The sequence below is a fragment of the Camelina sativa genome, chromosome 6 (assembly GCF_030686135.1).
Source record: "Camelina sativa cultivar CO46 ecotype springtype chromosome 6, ASM3068613v1".
NCBI classification, from domain to species: domain Eukaryota; kingdom Viridiplantae; phylum Streptophyta; class Magnoliopsida; order Brassicales; family Brassicaceae; genus Camelina; species Camelina sativa.
Window position 1 is genome coordinate 5,599,318 of NC_141885.1, and position 19,602 is coordinate 5,618,919.

At 35.4% G+C, this 19,602-nt stretch overlaps 1 protein-coding gene and 1 pseudogene across 1 annotated transcript; one reads left to right on the forward strand and one right to left on the reverse strand.

Annotated features, from left to right (window-relative positions):
* Nucleotides 1-2,145: 2,145 nt before the first annotated feature.
* On the reverse strand, nt 2,146-5,246 carry LOC104790493 (uncharacterized). The gene has a single exon (XM_087456277.1). It carries the CDS (start codon nt 5,169-5,171, stop codon nt 2,397-2,399), a length of 2,775 nt encoding a protein of 924 aa, XP_087312403.1. The 5' UTR covers nt 5,172-5,246; the 3' UTR covers nt 2,146-2,396.
* Nucleotides 5,247-11,439: 6,193 nt separating this feature from the next.
* On the forward strand, nt 11,440-16,392 carry LOC104790495 (AAA-ATPase At3g28510 pseudogene; annotated as a pseudogene).
* Nucleotides 16,393-19,602: the final 3,210 nt, after the last annotated feature.

Below are 19,602 nucleotides of genomic sequence, written 5' to 3' on the forward strand. Positions count from 1 at the left end.
ATTTTTTATGATATATTTTTTATGACAGACTTATTTTGGACGACAAATTTTTTAACTACAGCTATAACAGATTTATAATTGATGACATGTTTATTTTTTACACAAACTTATTTATAAAGATACCACAAACTTTCAGAATGTATGACAAATTTGATATAATGTCTGGCAGATTTACTTTCCACAGTTATTTCAGATTTATTTTCTTGATTAAAAATCTGTTGTAATATGATAGATTTTTTACAGAGATATAATTACTAGGTTGACCTCTAATGATGACATTTTTTTTTTAAGTTACAACAAAATTTTTAATTTAACCAAAAATCTGTCGTTTGATAACAAATTTATAACGTTTTAAAAAAAATTTACTAAAATGACCTATATGAACACGAGATGTTATGGCAGATTTGTTTACGTTATGACAGTTTTTTTGTTTGCTTCCAAAAATCTGGTGTTTGATAACAGTTTTGTTAGATGTAAAATGTAAATATAGTGACAATAGATTTGTTTTAAGTTATAATTTTCAGTTATATTTTTATTAATTATATTTTTATAATCATATTATGAATCATATTCTCATTTTTACTTACATAATCCTTATTTGCATCATTCTAAAACTACAATTATACACACAACACATTCGCACACCAACATATATGATCTCCATAAGCCAACTTCTCTTCCTTGAAATCCAAATCCAATTTCTCCTCATCAGCTTCGGAGCGCAAGTTTAGTAGATTGACCATGAAAGACATCTTTTTCTTCTTCTGGGCGACGACGATTGACAGGGGAGAGAAAAAAAGGTCAAATTAAATTTATTATTTAGAAACAAAAAAAAAGTTACAGGATCCGCGTGTTTTTAAAACGGGTCGGGTAATCGAATTTCCATTTTTTCTAACGATTGTACCTTTCTCAATTTCAAGAAACGTTTTCCTTTTTGTAAGATTGGGTGGCTATATGTGTAAATACTTGGATAATTTTGGACATGTTGAAAAACGTTGTATGATGAAATTAAAAATCAAAGAGCCGGAGAAAAACGTTGTCATCGTTTTCCTTTCCGATCATCTCTCCAAAAATCGTCTGATTAACGATTCTGCTTCTCTGGACTTTCAGATCATCTCTCCAAAACTCGTCTGATTAACCTTTCTTTGAAAAATAATTCTTGATCCGTTTCAATTCTCTTCATCTTTGATTCAATTTTCCTTTGGTCTCATGATTGATTGATTATACAACGTTATTAAATCCACAACTGTTGCCCAGAACTTATGTTGATGAATTTAAAGATTAGCAAAGTTTATGAGTTCCTAATGCCCAAGTATCTTATTTCCACTCTAACGATGACAAGAAACATCAGTCTCTACTATTTGTTTACATCACAGAAAGCAAAAACATGTTCCATTTCCTTTAGATAACGTTAATCAAGAAGTTTTAAATTTGTGATTTGAGAGTTGTTAATTACAATTTGGTAACCTAAAAAACTCAATTTGTGTGGGAATTTCAATTTCGACTCGATCATAGATGGCGTTTAGATTCAATTTCGAATCATTTTCTATTCAATCTGTATGTTTCCTAAACTAAATCTTTGTTTAGGCATTTCCTGCAATAAATTTATATATAAACAGTCGATTTAAGTAAACAATATGTTCAACAAGACTTGTATAGTTGGAGTCATTCAAAACTGCTCGGATATAAGTAATAAGTTTAGGCGAAAAACCTTGTCGTACAACAGAAACATCATAATGTACAGCAAAACATATATTTATGCAACAAGAACATCTTGTTGTACATGACCAGAAACAGAGTGGTCTGCAAACCATTGCAAAAGAAGTATGCTCACTTGGAGCCAAAGGGATACCATTGTCTATGGGAGTCGGATTAATTGACTAGTCTTCATCAAAACACAACTCTGATGACGATGATTATGAACTTTGCAATGAAGAACAACTTCACTACTCGCAAACGGAATACATGTTCTTGGAAGACAACTAATTCCTATATCCTCTCTAAGTAAGTGATTTTATTAGGTCAAACAGTAGATAGGAAACCAAAACATCCTTGAGTTAAATACTTGCAGATCTTAAACTTTGAAAATATAATAGAATTAAAACAATCCATGCAACTTAGTATACAATCCATATACCAGACACATGTTAAAGGATTATATATTTATTGCAATGGACGTCATATAGATTGAAAGCAACCTTTACACAAATAAAAGAACAAACATGAAACCATGTGAAACGTTTGTAGAAAAATATTTGAATCAACACCAAGAAAATTAAAAATTATTGGATACAAATAGCAATAGAAGAAAAGGAAAGATGAGATCAAATAAAACTCAATAGGTTATAAAAGAATCCCAGTTACATATTCAAGTAATACGAGGGTGCAGATAAAGCTTAGTACTCAGTTTTTGGAGAAGGTGAGTATGATGGTGGGGGTGGGGAACTGTAAACATATGGTGGTGGAGGAGACTTGTAGTCTACCTTAGGAGATGGAGAGTAGTATGGTGGTGGTGGAGAACTGTAAACATACGGTGGTGGAGGAGACTTGTAGTCTACCTTAGGGGAAGGAGAGTAGTATGGTGGTGGTGGAGAACTGTAGACATACGGGGGAGGAGGAGACTTGTAGTCTACCTTAGGGGATGGAGAGTAGTATGGTGGTGGTGGTGAACTGTAGACATATGGGGTAGGAGGGGACTTGTATTCAACCTTAGGGGATGGAGAGTAGTATGGTGGTGGTGGAGAGCTGTAAACATACGGTGGTGGAGGAGACTTGTAGTCAACCTTAGGGGCTGGAGAGTAGTATGGTGGTGGTGGAGAGCTGTAGACATATGGTGGAGGAGGAGACTTGTATACTACCTTAGGGGATGGAGAGTAGTATGGTAGTGGTGGGGAGCTGTAAACATATGGTGGTGGAGGAGACTTGTAGACTACCTTAGGGGCTGGTGAGTAGTATGGTGGTGGTGGAGAGCTGTAAACATATGGTGGAGGAGGAGACTTGTAGTCAACCTTAGGGGATGGAGAGTAGTATGGTGGTGGTGGAGAACTGTAAACATATGGTGGAGGAGGAGACTTGTATACTACCTTGGGGGATGGAGAATAATATGGTGGTGGTGGAGAACTGTAGACATACGGTGGAGGAGAAGACTTGTATACAACCTTAGGGGATGGAGAGTGGTATGGTGGTGGTGGAGAACTGTAAACATATGGGGGTGGAGGAGACTTGTATATAGCCTTTGGAGATGGAGAATAACATGGAGGAGGTGGTGGACACACACAAACATGAGGATGTGGTGGAGATTTGTATACAACCTTAGGGGATGGAGAATAGTATGGTCGTGGTGGGGAGCTGTAAACATACGGTGGTGGAGGATACTTGTAGTGCACCTTAGGGGATGGAGAATAGTATGGTGGTGGTGGAGAGCTGTAGACATATGGTGGAGGTGGAGACTTGTATACAACCTTAGGGGATGGAGAATAGTATGGTGGTGGGGGAGAACTGTAGACGTAGGGAGGAGGAGGAGACTTGTATACAACCTTTGGGGCGGGAGAGTAGTATGGTGGTGGTGGAGAGTTGTAGACATATGGTGGAGGGGGAGACTTGTATACAACCTTTGGGGATGGAGCGTAGTACGGTGGTGGTGGGGAACTGTAAACATATGGTGGTGGAGGAGACTTGTAGTCAACCTTAGGGGCTGGAGAGTAGTATGGTGGTGGTGGAGAGCTGTAGACATATGGTGGAGGAGGAGACTTGTATACAACCTTAGGGGATGGAGAGTAGTATTGTGGAGGTGGGGAGCTGTAAACATATGGTGGTGGAGGAGACTTGTAGACTACCTTAGGGGATGGAGAGTAGTATGGTGGTGGTGGAGAACTGTAAACATATGGTGGAGGAGGAGACTTGTAGTCAACCTTAGGGGCTGGAGAGTAGTATGGTGGTGGTGGAGAGCTGTAGACATATGGTGGTGGAGGAGACTTGTAGTCTACCTTAGGGGATGGAGAGTAATATGGTGGTGGTGGGGAACTGTAAACATATGGTGGTGGAGGAGACTTGTAGTCAACCTTAGGGGCTGGAGAGTAGTATGTTGGTGGTGGAGAGCTGTAGACATATGGTGGTGGAGGAGACTTGTATACAACCTTAGGGGATGGAGAGTAGTATTGTGGTGGTGGGGAGCTGTAAACATATGGTGGTGGAGGAGACTTGTAGACTACCTTAGGGGCTGGTGAGTAGTATGGTGGTGGTGGAGAACTGTAAACATATGGTGGAGGAGGAGACTTGTAGTCAACCTTAGGGGCTGGAGAGTAGTATGGTGGTGGTGGGGAACTGTAAACATATGGTGGGGGAGGAGACTTGTAGTCAACCTTAGGGGATGGAGAGTAGTATGGTGGTGGTGGAGAACTGTACACATATGGTGGTGGAGGAGACTTGTAGTCAACCTTAGGAGATGGAGAGTAGTAGGGTGGTGGTGGGGAGCTGTAGACATATGGTGGAGGAGGAGACTTGTAGTCAACCTTAGGGGCTGGAGAGTAGTATGGTGGTGGTGGGGAGCTGTAAACATATGGTGGAGGAGGAGACTTGTAGTCTACCTTAGGAGACGGTGAGTAGTATGGTGGTGGTGGGGAGCTGTAAACATACGGTGGGGGAGGAGACTTGTAGTCTACCATGGGGGATGGAGAGTAGTATGGTGGTGGTGGGGAGCTGTAAACATACGGTGGTGGAGAAGACTTGTAGTCTACCTTAGGGGATGGAGAGTAGTATGGTGGCGGTGGGGAGCTGTAAACATACGGTGGTGGAGGAGACTTGTAGTCTACCTTAGGGGAAGGAGCATAATATGGTGGTGGTGGAGAGCTGTAGACATATGGTGGAGGAGGAGACTTGTACTCAACCTTTGGGGATGGAGAGTAATATGGCGATGGTGGTGGGGAACTGTATACAGGTGGTGGAGATTTATAGTCAACCTTAGGCGATGGATTTATATACGGTAGTGGTGGTAGGGAAACGTATGGTGGTGGGGGAGAGTTGTATTCAACCTTCGGAGATGGTGTAGAATATGGTGGTGGTGGAGAACTGTATGTGTATGGCTCATAAGCAGCAACCATTGTTGCCATGATGATAACTCCTAGAGCGGAAATGAGATGGGCAGAAGGCCCCATCTTAGAGGAAGATCTCATTGTGATTTAGCTTTTCTCTACCAACGCTTAGGTTGGTAAGTGTTTCTTGTTTTGGTTTGTATTGTTAAGAATGGGTGCTTGTGTTTATATAGCAAATATTTTCTCTAAGTACAGCTATACTTTCCCTGATGTTTTGGACTCCATCCAACTAAATCGTGTAAGCATGTCTACTTGTGTGAGACGTGCTAGAACGTTTAACGAAAGTTAACCAGCCACTTTCAATTTTATATTTAGCAATCATCAACGTTGATGTGTCATGGGTGTATTATTTTTGTCAACGGGCTAGTTTAATATCGTTTCTATCTTTTTAGTTTTTAAGGTCATATCAAGTTTTAGATGTTTAAATGCATTTGCGCATAAATTTATTTAATTTCATAACCAATAATTTTGAAATAAAAAGTAGTATTATCTTATTTTATATATGTCTTTATATCTACTGAAGATATTATTGATCTTTTCATAAATATTTTTTTTTTAGATTGCGTTAATAATTTTTTCTAAAGTTAGTTTTTTTTTTCTCTATGTTTTTTTTCATTAGAATCTAGACATTTTTTCTATCGTGTCACCAATAAAAATAAGAATGTCATCTGTCAATCGTGTGTGTCACTCTCTTTAAGAATGGGTAATAACCAGTCCGGTGAGTCAGAGATCAGAGGAGGCAATGCGGCTTACTATTGAGAGGGATCAGGTTGTGGTCTCTTTGTTTCTTCTTCGTAAGAGTTCGGAATTTGCTTATTTAAGTCCCCTTTTATGGGTAAATACTGTATTTAATGCTAGATTCTTCCATCCCTTGATCGGCCTCTTTTTCATCAAGGAGAGATATTTATAATTGGTGTTTTGGACCTTGTTTCGAGATATTTATATATTTAAATATCGCCTTAGATCTTGACATATCATCGATGTTGTATGTAGAAGGGATCCATACCAAGAACCGGTACTGGTGTTGTTGGGAATTATGTGTTACATTGTTGTATATGTTTGCTTCACATAAGCTTATTTGGTCTAAACCTTGAATTATGTCTATATTGGTGTGTAGTTCTTATAAAATTGAGTTGTGTAGTTTGCACAGTAAACCGACATAAATTCTAGGATTTTATTATATAAGGGAAGTTAGGGTTGAAGAAGGATATAAGCCGCAAAGTGAAGAGCACACAAAGAAGAGGCCAGTTGTACGTTGGTGACAACTATAGGACACAGCGCAGGGTCTGTGCTTAGTAGCAAGAGCACATCATGAGATGCGTACATGTCAAATGGTCCACGTGAACCACTTTTTATGTGGGTTGTATTTGGTCGGTTTGCAATGGACAACGTTTCAATTAACATATTTACGTCTACAGTAAAATTTCTATAAATTAATAATATTGGGACCAAGACATTTTATTAATTTATAGTGATATTAATAATTATTAATTTATAGGTGTATTTTTAATTGTTTAATTTTTAAAATTATAAGTTGAGACAATTTTTGCAAAATAAGATTAGAATTTTGGATGTTGTAAATTTATGGTATTGGAATTGAATTTGAAATAATTAAAAAATATTTTTGACAATGAATTACAAATATTACAGACAAATTTACTTATACACATGACATAAATATTCAAATTTATGAATGAGAATATCAATTATTGGACTAGCAAAATTTATTAATTTATAGTATTATTAATTTATAGAGGTTTTACTGTATTTGACATTTCTACTCTTATTGTGAGAGATTTCTGGGGGTGGGGGAAGAGGGATTTACACTTTATTTATGATGTCATATGTGACTTGTCTTTTTGTCCACTTGGTCAATAATTATTGGTGATTAAAAATTCATTCCAATAATAACTTAATCACCACAATTCATGATGATTATAATTACAAATACATACCAAACATAATAGATTGATAAAGTCAACTTTGATGTACCTTCTATAAACTTTGAAGAAATGTATTTTTTTCTTAGCTTTCAAAAGTCAATACAAAAAATAATTATAACTAGCTTGATAACAAAATTGAATAATGTAACAAGTTAACTTATTAACATAAAATAAATAGATAAGGTGTTAGACTAACTTATTAGCAAAATGAATAAAATGGCAAAGTATTTAAATTGACTAAATAAAGGAGTCTATTAACATCGAATTAGTCTATATATCTTAGCATATTTATGTATATGAATATCCTTTTAAATTTAATTCTAATCTACCAACATATGTAAATACATGCAACTTGTTGATCAAATTATGGATCCCAATGCTAGTCATCTGTGTCAGCAAATATTTCCAACAAAAACCTTGTAATGCTTCAGCCTTTTTAATACGAATAAAATACATGTTGCCTTGTCTCACTAAATTATTTTTTATTATGAAGTGTTAAATTTATTAATCATTAAAATAATATTTACAAGAAGTTAGAGTAAACAATCTATATATAATAGTAAATTCTCTTTCACGGGTCTAGTGATGTCATCATTTTAATTTAACGAATGAGATTACTTTTGTTATCTCATCTAACGGTTTATATTTGTTCATAATCTTAAAAGTTGCAAGATTTTCTTCTAACAATTGTTTTATCTTCATACCCCCGCTATCAATGTGCGCACCTGTTTGTTTTTCACATCTCTTTGTTTATATATACAGATTTTCATGGACCTTAAAAAGAGTTTTTATTTCTTTGAGTATTGTTTCACACCTCCAAGTTTTTAAAAATCTAATTATTATTTTCTTTTAATTTATTTATTGATTCATTTAACCAGCCTTTTTTGGTGTCGTTTTCCATCTTATACCCTCATCCATCATTTCTTCTATTTGTTACTCTAGGTAAATAATTGAGTTGAAATTTATAATATTCTCAAAAGTTGCAAAGTTTTCTTCCCAACAATTGTGTTTCTACGTCGTATCCCTTAACTTTTAATGTTCCCTTAGCTTTTAATGTTCGCACCTATTAGTTTTTGACGCCTATTTGTTTTCATATATATATATATATATATATATATTCCTTTTTTGGACCTTGAAAAGAGTTTTTGTTTCACTGAATATTGTTTCACATCTCCGAGTTAAAATCTGAGTATTGGTTTTCTTTCAATTTATCAATCGACGTTGATTCACTCATTTTCGTTAAATTTAGATTGTTTTATTTATTAATTCTTTAATTTTTCATAGATCTATCTTTTTGGAACAAATCTAAGCCTCAGGAGCCACGAAAAACGCATAGAACTCAAAGGAAACAATCACATAACACATACAAAATCACAAAAACAGAGATCTTAGCTTATATTAGTCATGGTCATGCACTCACATTAGCCAAACAACGAGATCTAAGCCCCAAACGACGAAACTAGCACCACAACAACCTTCCACCATGTTCCTAGCCTTGAATCCACACTCTCCAGGAAGAAAACTCAATCACAGGACAAAGGATCTCCAAAACCTTAAGAACGCTTCGTAGAAAAAACTCTCCTTTCTTCTTCTCTCTAACAGTGTGAAAACGACTAAAGGAAGTGGAAAAATCGAGTTTTTCTTTTAATACTCGAGTCTAGGGCTCTCCTAAACCAGCTACGCAAAATGGATAAATTAAAATCAACCCAGACACCCGGCCAAAACTCTGTGTCGATCAACACCACTAACTGTGTCGATCGACACACCGTCCAAAATCCATTTTTTGGTTCGCGGGTGTTATAACTAATTTTTGTATATATATATATATATATTACATGTGAATTCTAAACACATATTTTGAGATTACAAATCCTAACTTTGTATGCTTAAATTTATGGTTGGTTTGATTTAATTGAAACATAATATTTACATACGATTATAGTATAACCTTAAAAAAATGTAAACAAAAATTTCATGTATGAATTAACATGTACATCACAAAAGCTATAAAAATAGGAGTTATCTATAACTAAATTTTTGAGCTATTCAATAGTATAGTTTTTTTTTTCACACTCACATAAGAATAAGAAAACATACACATTTGAAAATATAGAAAAAATTTACTGAAATTTAATTAATTAATTAATAAGAAAGTAAAATTATTATTTTTTAGTTTTTAACATATTATCTTATTATTGGTATTTTCTTCTACGTAAGTTAAAAATATATATTATAAACTCGCATATACGCGGATCATAATCTAGTTGTTTATATAAGGTAGATTTCTAACTTATCATGTGAAAATTGAAATTTATATTTTAAGCAAGTTAACTTATTTTTAATATATATTATAAATAAATTAAAAGCATGCGCCGATTTTATCTTTGATTTATGATTAGTGTTTAAATCTTTATTTTGATATTACTTGGTGGCAGAGATGATTACAATAGAGGATGTAGTGGACAAGAGGTTAAGGAGCAATGTAGAGAAACATGAATGATTCTAGAGAAATAATAGATTAGAGAGAGCGATTGTAAGGCAAGGTGAGGGCTGAAAATTATAAGTGAAAATATTCACCCCCACAAACAGATCGCAACATCTTCGTTGCGCACCAAGACTGTCACCCCCGACGGTTTGAGCCCACTCGACTCCACACTCGTCTGGGTTTGGTTCTGATACCATTTGTAACATCTCGACCGCCACCTCTCAGTGGGCCCCATGTCTACTCCCAATCCATGTGCTCACCTTCCTTAATGGGTCTCACGTCCTCACACTAGTTCTGTGAGCATATCCATATCTGACGGTTGGGTTGCTACGTCCGGGAGACTTTAAAGACTTGTTTACCGTCCCTACAAATCCCCACATGATCTTTCCCTGGGTTTTGTCCTTACTCACATAGTTCTAACAATCATTTCCCGTAAGGTCACCTATCCTGAGACTACTCAACCATAAGTATGCTTAACTGTGGAGTTCTCTGAGGACCTTTGACCGAAAAGATAATTGCACTTTGGTGACATAGGTAGCAAAATCAATTCTTTTAAATCTCTCCCCATGTCTATAAAACCGGAAAGTCACAAAAATATCCTTATATTTATTTAATCAATATTTTTAGAAGTTTAACCCTTTTATTATGTGGTATATTACAAAAAAAACAAATACATTTTAATTAATTTAATAACTAACAAAAGAAAAGCTTATATTGATTTATAAAATAATGAAACAATATCATCGAACTTATTTAATGAAATTATTAGATTTCATTTATTATTTCAGAAGTCGTAGGAAACAATAACAAACTATTTAGAACAGTTATCAAAATTAATTTTATTTAAAAAACTAAGCTAAATATTTGCATCCATAAATCGTTTAATAATGATAGATATATATTAAAACTAAGATACAACATTGCTTATATTTTAAAAACATATATATTATATCTAATTTATTAAATATTTTTCGCATTGCACATCGACGTAGTGACTTCTTATCAAAACCTAAAGAACCAAAAATGTTATATTTTATTCAATATAGCATATACAACTAAAAAGAATAATCAAAAAGTTAAATCATAATTTGTAAATACGACTGCTTCAATATGGATTTTGTTTTATTTTATGCATTTTACCAAATTTATATAATTTACGGATTTAAACATTGTATCATGTCCTAAAAACGAGTTAAAATCAGAGTATGAAACTAAATAAATTAAATATAAAAGATTATAAAATTTATAGACTAAATCAAATAAAACTTCTACTATTATTTAATAACTAACAAATTACAGTAAAGTTTATGGAAACATTTCATTTCTCCATATTAGACAGCATGATAACTATCTAGTTCAACGTTTAGAACTACAAGGATTGGAGCGAAAACTTTGAGTAAGGTTTGTTTGACATCATTCTAAATATATAAAGCCAATGGTGGTAAAAATGTTTTGATTTTTATAAAATGTTAGAAGAATTTTTAGCCTATTAGTAAAGGATTTAATGAAAATTTCAAATATATATGAACACATAAAAATATTTGAAGCAATATTTATTTATAATCACATATGATTATAAATTGTAAATAAGTTAATTTTTTATATAACAACATTATTAATTTTTATATACGAGGCGTAGCCTGGATTATCCCCTAGTTTAAAAAAAAAAAAAAAAAAACAGAGACGCTCATTGCCCCAATACAAGAATGCTTAATTCGGTTTAAAAGCTTTATCGTGGTTACATATAATTAATGGTAAGGATAATTACCAAATAATAAGGACGCATGCTTACATACAATTACAATTAAAAGCTTTATCGTGTTTACATATAATTAAGTCCATATAAAAGGAAAAAGCAAGCAAAGAGTTTTCGTGGGGAGCAAGCAAGACACTGACGATGATTCCAGCGACGAACGGAGCAATGTGGGGATTTGCGGGCACAACCATGGCGAGTCTTATGTTCTTCTGGTCAATTTACAGACAGTTTGTACCATATGAACTCCAAGCTTACGTAGAGAAGTTCATTTACAAGATGATGGGGTGGGTCTCGATCAAGTTCAATGAGCATACCGGTGAAGGTCTCCAGAGAAGCAAAGCCTATGATTCGATACGCCATTACCTATCTGCAAACTCAATGGCTCTTGCTCAGAAATTAAAAGCCAACGAGTCTAGAGACACAAGGTCGTTGGTGTTTAGTATGGACGATCACGAAGAAGTTCAAGATGTGTTTGAAGGTGTGAAAGTGAAGTGGTATTCAAGCGTGGAAAAGAGCGGTACTAAGACTAAAATGAGGGAGAAAAGGTACTTTACGCTAACTTTCCATAGACGGCACAGAGGGATAATTTTAGGTAGATATATGGAGCATGTTTTGAGAGAAGGGAGAGTGATAGGGTTAAAGAACAGAGAGAGGAAGCTTTACACTAATAACTCAAGTGGAGATTGGTCTTATTACGTGGAAGGAAAGTGGGGAAATGTTCCTTTTAATCATCCAGCTACGTTCGAGACTCTAGCTATGGATACTGTGAAGAAAGAAGGGATTAAGAAGGATTTGATAAAGTTTAGTAAAGGGAAAGATTATTACAAGAAGGTTGGGAAGCCGTGGAAGAGAGGTTATCTCTTGTTTGGACCGCCCGGGACAGGGAAATCGACAATGATATCTGCAATGGCGAATTTCTTAGACTATGATGTGTATGATCTTGAGCTGACAACAGTGAAGGATAACTCAGAGTTGAAAAGATTGTTGTTGGATACAACAGGGAAGTGTATCATTGTGATTGAAGACATTGATTGTTCGCTTCCACTTACGGGGCAGAAGAGGAAGACAAAGGAGGAAGAAGAAGAAGATGATGATGATGATGAGAAGAATAAGAAGAAAAAGAAGATGATGATGATGGTGGTACTCTTTATTGCTGATGCAGTCCAAGGGAACCAAGTGGGTTTTGTTCAGGGGCATCATCTGTGTGAAAACGTCCTCTTGGCATCTGAATTAGTCTCTAATTTCCATGTCACGGGTCATACCACCAGAGGATGTCTGCAAGTAGACCTCGCAAAGGCGTATGATAACCTCAATTGGGACTTCCTTCAAAATGTTCTTTTCGCTCTAGACCTTCCTCTGCAGTTCATTGCCTGGATCAGAGAGTGTTATACTACACCCTCCTTCAGCATTGCGTTTCATGGTGAGCTCATTGGGTATTTTCCGGGAAAGAAAGGACTCCGTCAGGGTGATCCTATCTCTTCACTTCTGTTTGTTTTGGCGATGGATGTGCTTTCCAAGAAGTTAGACAGGGGAGCTTTGGAAGGACGTTTTGGGTCTCACCGATGTGTCTAAATCCGCTTGTGACTCATCTTAGCTTTGCTGACGACATTCTCATTTTCTTTGATGGAGAACAAACCTCTTTGGAAGGTATTTTGGATATTCTAGAGGAGTTCAAATCAGGTTCGGGGTTAGGCATTAATAGAGAAAAATCTGCTTTGTTTCTCGATGGTGACAATCTGCAACTACACCAGAGTCTAGCTGAGTCTGCCGGTTTGACTCAGGGCTCCTTCCCGGTTCGTTATTTGGGAGTCCCTCTGTCGACAAAGAAGATGACGAGGCAAGACTTCCAGCCGCTTTTGGATAGAGTTCTTTCCAGGTTTAACTCTTGGACTGCTAGACATCTATCCTTTGCGGGGAGACTCCAATTAATACAGTCTGTCATTTACTCTACTATAACCTTCTGGGCTTCTATCTACATTCTCCCTAAGAGTTGTTTGGAGGAAATTGAGAGTTTATGCAATGCCTTCCTTTGGAAAGGAGCTCCGAACTCAGCTAGGGGAGCTAAGGTTAGCTGGGAATCAGTTTGCACACCGAAGGAGAGTGGTGGTCTGGGGTTGAAAAGGCTAATTCATTGGAATAAAGTCCTTGGTTTCAAGCTGATATGGTTGTTGTTCTCAGGTTCTTTATGGGTTTCTTGGGTTCGACGACATCTCATTGGTAACCAGTGTTTTTGGACTCTGAATGGCTCTGGTTCAGGCAGTTGGCTATGGAGAAATCTTTGTAAGCTGCGATCGTTGGCACGGCCTTACATAGTCTACGAGGTGGGGTCTGGTATCAAGTGCAGGTTCTGGACCGATAATTGGACTTCCTTAGGTCCCTTATTGGATTTAACAGGCGAGTCAGGGCCCAGAGTTGCAGGTCTTCCGCTTCACTCAGTTGTTGCGGATGCTCTGAGAGAGGGTCAATGGTGGATTGCTAGTAGTAGAAGTCGGAATCCAATCATTCAATTGTTGAGAGCCTGCATTCCTCCTTCCTCAGCTGTTAACTTACACTCGGATGCTCCAAAGGATCGTTATCTCTGGAAGATTGGAGATGCAGTGATATGTTACGGTTTTTACTCACTTTGACCCCGTTTATTTGATAGTTTTGTAGTTGTTTGAGTTCTTTTCAGGTTATAATAAGAGGCTAGGAAGCTAAAAGCAAGGATTGGAACAGCAGGAGCAATCGGAGCAGAAAGGAGTTGAATTGGAGCAGAAAAGCTGATTTTAGACCCAGGAGCACATGCTCCCGATTTCCGAGCACATGCTCCCAACTCTATGGTTTTATGACGACACGTGGCAAGCATCTAGGCACCGATTCCCTGCCTAATTCCCCTTATTTTAGGCGATCCTTTGTGAGAGAAAGAGGGCTGAGATCGCTTTTTAATAGGGAGATTTGAATTTGGAATCTTTCCTTATTTTTCTCTACTTGTATGCTATTTAACCTAGGGTTTTTAGGAGAGATGATATACCTTTTCTTTTGTTTTTGAGCGACGTTTTTGTGAGAGGGAGAAGAGCGGCTACCTTGTGAAGCATTCTCTGAACCCTTTTTATTTTTATGTCATTGAATTTCTCATCTTTTGCTATGATTCATTTCTCTATGTCTGAGTAGTTTTCTTTGCTAGATTAGGGGTTTCAAAAGGGGTTTCATGGGTTAGCAACAGAACACAAATAGGGCTTTATATAATCGATTGTCTTCACTATTGTTAGACTTAATGCTTAGGTTGATTTGATCACCCAATCTATGATCCTAGGTTTATCTATTCATCAAAAGTGTAATAGGTTGCTAGAAAAGAAATTAGTGGGCAAATTATCCTAGACCTGCGAAAGTTGATGTGTAGGTGATTTGTGAACTTATCATTCCTGTTCTTTAATGCTTGTCTGCGATTCTGGGCTCAAACGACAGTTTAGGCTTTATGGACCGCCGAGCATGTGCTCCGGATGTCTGAGCACGTGCTCCGTGTTTCCGCACAGAATCGACCAGATAGAGTTATTGATATCACGACAGTGGATCAGTTTATATTTATGTTTGAGTTCTAGACTGGTACTTAATCTATGCCCTGAATAGTTGTTTAGTTGCTATCTCTGAAATTCCCGAGAATTATCCCTGATCTAGTGTTTTGCTTATTGCCTTTTTATACCGTTTTAATCGCGTTACTGTTACCAAACAAACCCAACTTCGAATTGTCTTAGCTTGAAATTGAACCAATAGAACCATAGAGTAAAACTTGGTCTTCGTGGGATTCGACCCCTAAGTACTACTTCTTTGTTGTGCACTTGCAGTAGGAAAATAGGGTTTAAAACTCTGTGTATCATGCAGCCCCTTCCAACAGTTTCTCGACAGCCACTACCTGGGATCATCTTCATCCAGTGGGTGTCAAGGTGGATTGGTTTGAGTCAGTTTGGTTCAAGGGCAGAATCCCGAAGCATGATTTCATCTCTTGGCTTAACTCTCGAGATAGGCTCCTTACCAGGGATCGTTTGGTGAGTTGGGGTCTCTTGGTACCTTCTACTTGTCTCTTTTGCAACACTTATGATGAGTCTCGTCAACACCTTTTTTTTTACTGTTCATATTCGAAGGAAGTTTGGTATTATTTCACTAGCAAAGCCCATCTTTCTCCTCCTCTTAACTTTGAGGATGGAGTTAGATGGCTGAAGAATCCTTGCAGAGACAAGAACGTAGCTTGGATTCTTAGGCTAGCTTACCAAGCTTCAGTTTACTCTATATGGAAGGAGCATAACACGCGGATTCATACTGCCTCTTCTCGACCAGCTTTAGCAGTACTCATGGAAACAAAGACTATGCTCAGGTCGCATTTGGGTCCATTAACACTCAAGCAAAGAGTCTCTAATCCGTCTAATACGCTTCTGGTTACATGGTTTCGTGTGTTTCAATAACCATATTGTTGCCTCTTTGTTCTGTGTTTGTTTTCTCTGTAACTGCTCCTTATTTCGAGCCACTCGATGTAACTTGGTTCTACCCCTCAAATGAATGAAAGGTTTTTCAAAAAAAAAATAAATAAATAAATAAATAAATAATAAAATAAAATAAGAAGAAAAAGGAAGCTGAGGAGAAAAAAGACGAGAACAAGAGTAAAGTGACCTTGTCGGGACTATTAAATGGTATAGATGGGTTATGGTCAGCTTGTAGTGAAGAGAAGATTATTGTGTTTACAACAAATTTTGTGGATAAGAAGATCCGGCATTGATACGTAGAGGAAGAATGGACAACCACATTGAGATGTCTTATTGTAGGTTTGAAGGGTTTAAGGTTTTGGCTAAGAACTACTTGGATATTGAGTCACATGACTTGTACGGAGAAATTAAGAGATTGCTAGAGGAAACGGACATGTCTCCGGCTGATGTTGCCGAGACTTTGATGCCGAAATCTGATGAAGAAGATGCAGATATTTGCATCAAACGTTTGGTCAAGACTTTGGAGGAAGAGAAGGAAAAAGCGAGGAAGTTGGCTGAGGAAGCAGAGAAGAAAGAGAAAAAGGAAAAGATAGAGATAGAAGAGAAGGAGAAAGCAAGGAAGAAAGAGACGAAGAAGAGAAAAAAGCGGAGGAATAGACACTGAAACCGTAAGTCGTCAAATTATTCTAGAAATAATAATTCTTGGTTACATTGTTTTCCTGAATGAATATTTTTCTTATTAAGTTACATCATGAAACATCTTCTATTTTTCCTTATTATTAATTATATTTAAGGATATACGTAAGACTAGCACTCAAGTTTTACGTTGGGGTCGTGAACGTGGTAGAAGCAGAGGCCCAATTGCCATCCAGGCTGTGGATCAGAGTATGACTTTCTAGGAGGGATCTGAGAATGTAGCCAGTGGTGGTGCCGATAAGACCGTATGCACCGATAGAGTCGGTATGGGCGGTGTCGGTGCCGAGTTAGCCGGTGATACTGAAGTTCGGGTGTGAGATTTCTAGTTGGTGGAGTCCCTGGTGAAGGTGTTGACCATTCAGGTTTATATGATTTTTTTTCCACATTATATTAATAATAAAAGTGTGGAAAAAATTTTAAATAAAATAGAGAAATATTTAAGAAGTATAAAAAATTAAATGTGGTATATTAATGTGAACATGTTGCTAATAATTAAGAGAGAAAGAAGATGACATAATTTAAATATTAGCATTGCCAAATGTCAAAATATTAGAGCAAGTTTAGCTGAAACCTTATCATATTTTTAAAAAAATATTAGAAAATAAATAAAATGGAAAAAATATTTAAGAAGTATATGAATTAAGTGTGGTATATTAATGTGAACATATTGCTAATAATTAAGAGAGAAAGAAGATAACGGATGTCAAATATTAGCATTGCCAAATGTCAAAATATTAGAGCAAGTTTAGAGGAAACCTTATCATATTTTTTAAAAAAATATTGGAAAATAAATAAAATAGAAAAATATTCAAGAAGTATAGAAATTAATTGTGGTATATCAGTGTCAATAAATTGCTAATAATTAAGAGAGAAAAAGATCACACATGTCAAATATTAGCATAGAGAAATTATTCTTGGTAAATTAATGAAAATGTAGAAATTGAGAAAATATATATATTTATTAATTTTTAACTATCATAAGTATAGAAATAAATTCTGATAAATTAGAGTAAGTAATTAAAAATATTAGACAAACTTTTGGTTTCATATATGAATTTCTTCTCCACATTATATTAATAATAAAAGTGTGGAGAACATTTTAAATAAAATATTGGAAAATCAATAAAATGAAAAAATATTTAAAAATATAGTGATATATGTAATTAGTATTGTAGTATTACCACTAAACTGTAATACTAAAAATATTTAAAAATATAGTGATAAATTAGTGTAAGTAATTAAAAATATTTACACTAAATATAGTGATAAATTAGTGATAAATTAGTGTAAGTAATTAAAAATATTTAAAAATATAGTGATATATGTAATTAGTATTGTAGTAATAAGTAATTAGTATTGTAGTATTACCACTAAACTGTCTTCCAAACTGATAAACAACACTATATGATATAATCAGAACCTTTTTTAATCTTTATTATAATGTTCTAAAATGCTGCCTACGCGGGGTGCCTAGGCGGCGATTATACGCTATGCGGTGATCGAGCGTCTCGAATTTTAGCTATGCGGTAATTTAGGCGGGTTTAAATAATTTGGACGCCTAATAGTGTTTAGGCAGACATTATGCAGTCTAGGCGGACGCATGTACGGATTCTAGGAGGTATGTTGACTAAAATAGTAAAAATATACTATAATTAAATATATTTTAAAATACTAGTTTTTTTTTGTTTCAAATAAAATTATAATCAGCCTCTAAAGTCTACACTTCTGAAATTTAATTTGGTTCCAAAGTAAGTATAAAATTAAATTTTGGCAATTTTTCAAGTTTTTGAATGGATTATGATTTTTCGTTTAAAATGTGATTATATATTCTAAACTATTTTTAATATATAAGAGTTTAGCGAATTTAATATTTGATAATATATTTTTATTTTGTTTTTTTTTCTAAAATTAAAGTGCATAAGTTTTCATTCTATATATTTACATATGTAAATATTAATTCTATATATAAAATAATAAAATATATAATCCGCCTAAACCCCGCTTAAGCACTTGCATATACAGCTAGGCGCTAGGCGTTTGTCCACCGCGTAGCAAGCGCATAGGACGTTTTAGAACACTCACAATAGTGTTTATGGAGACTATATTATATTTCTTAATAAAGTGTTTCTTTCTTTCAAACTTTCACTAGGCAACAACCTGACGACAATAGAGAGCCAAGCCAACCACAAGCAAGTTTCACAAATAACACTTCAATCAATATTATTGAAAAAAAACTTTCTTCCAAACTTTTACTAACACTTCTAAGTTAATTATTCTAATAACAGAAACCAGTTTAAGGATGATTGAAACTAGGCATGGTTTTCGCGAGATCATCATAAAGAATGGGTTGGAGTACTATTTTAGCCAGGATCATGTGTTGGGTAACCTTTTTGGAGTAATTATATATATAAAACCTACTCAAATGTGGACTTAGGTGTTGACAAGACTTTTTGGAATTAGACAGACCTAGTTAATTGTATTTGGAGTATTTGTTGGATCTGACTTTCAAGGAATTAAAGGAGTAAGATCAATTTCCTGACATGCATAAAGCTAATTGATATCTTAAATCAATTTCCTGAAGAGCCATAGAAAAACTCGTGATAGTTGGTTCGCTTGGTTTCTGTCGGTAAACGAACAGGACCAATGTATCACATTGTTACAACAAACTCACCACATAAATCTACATTTCATCACATATATTTACAAACGGTGGCAAACCATGTGTAGACTTTTAATACGGTGAAAGTGTCGTACTAATTTTTTTAAGGTTCAAAAAAAAAAAAATGATAAGTAGGTGACTAGGGAAGCTTGTGACTAGGGAGTACCCAACAAACCATAACTCTGTACATAAAATTAAATGATTCCTCAGTACCATAACTCTATATTCAACATCGAACGCTTTATTTACTTGCTCCAGAATTGTGGTCAGAACTCAGAATCATTTCGGTCCCCACACCTAGCTTCAAGCTCATAGTCTTCATGATTTAAGCAAATAAATCAAAATCTTTGAATACTTTTTAGTCAAATTCGTACTCAAGAACATGAAAATAATATATACATATGAACTCAAAATTTAATATATCTTTTTTTTTTTCATATAACAATTAAAATTTCGTGGCATTTTTTTTTTTTTGAGACACTCGATAAATAGAGAGTGAGTGGTTAAAGAGGTACAAAC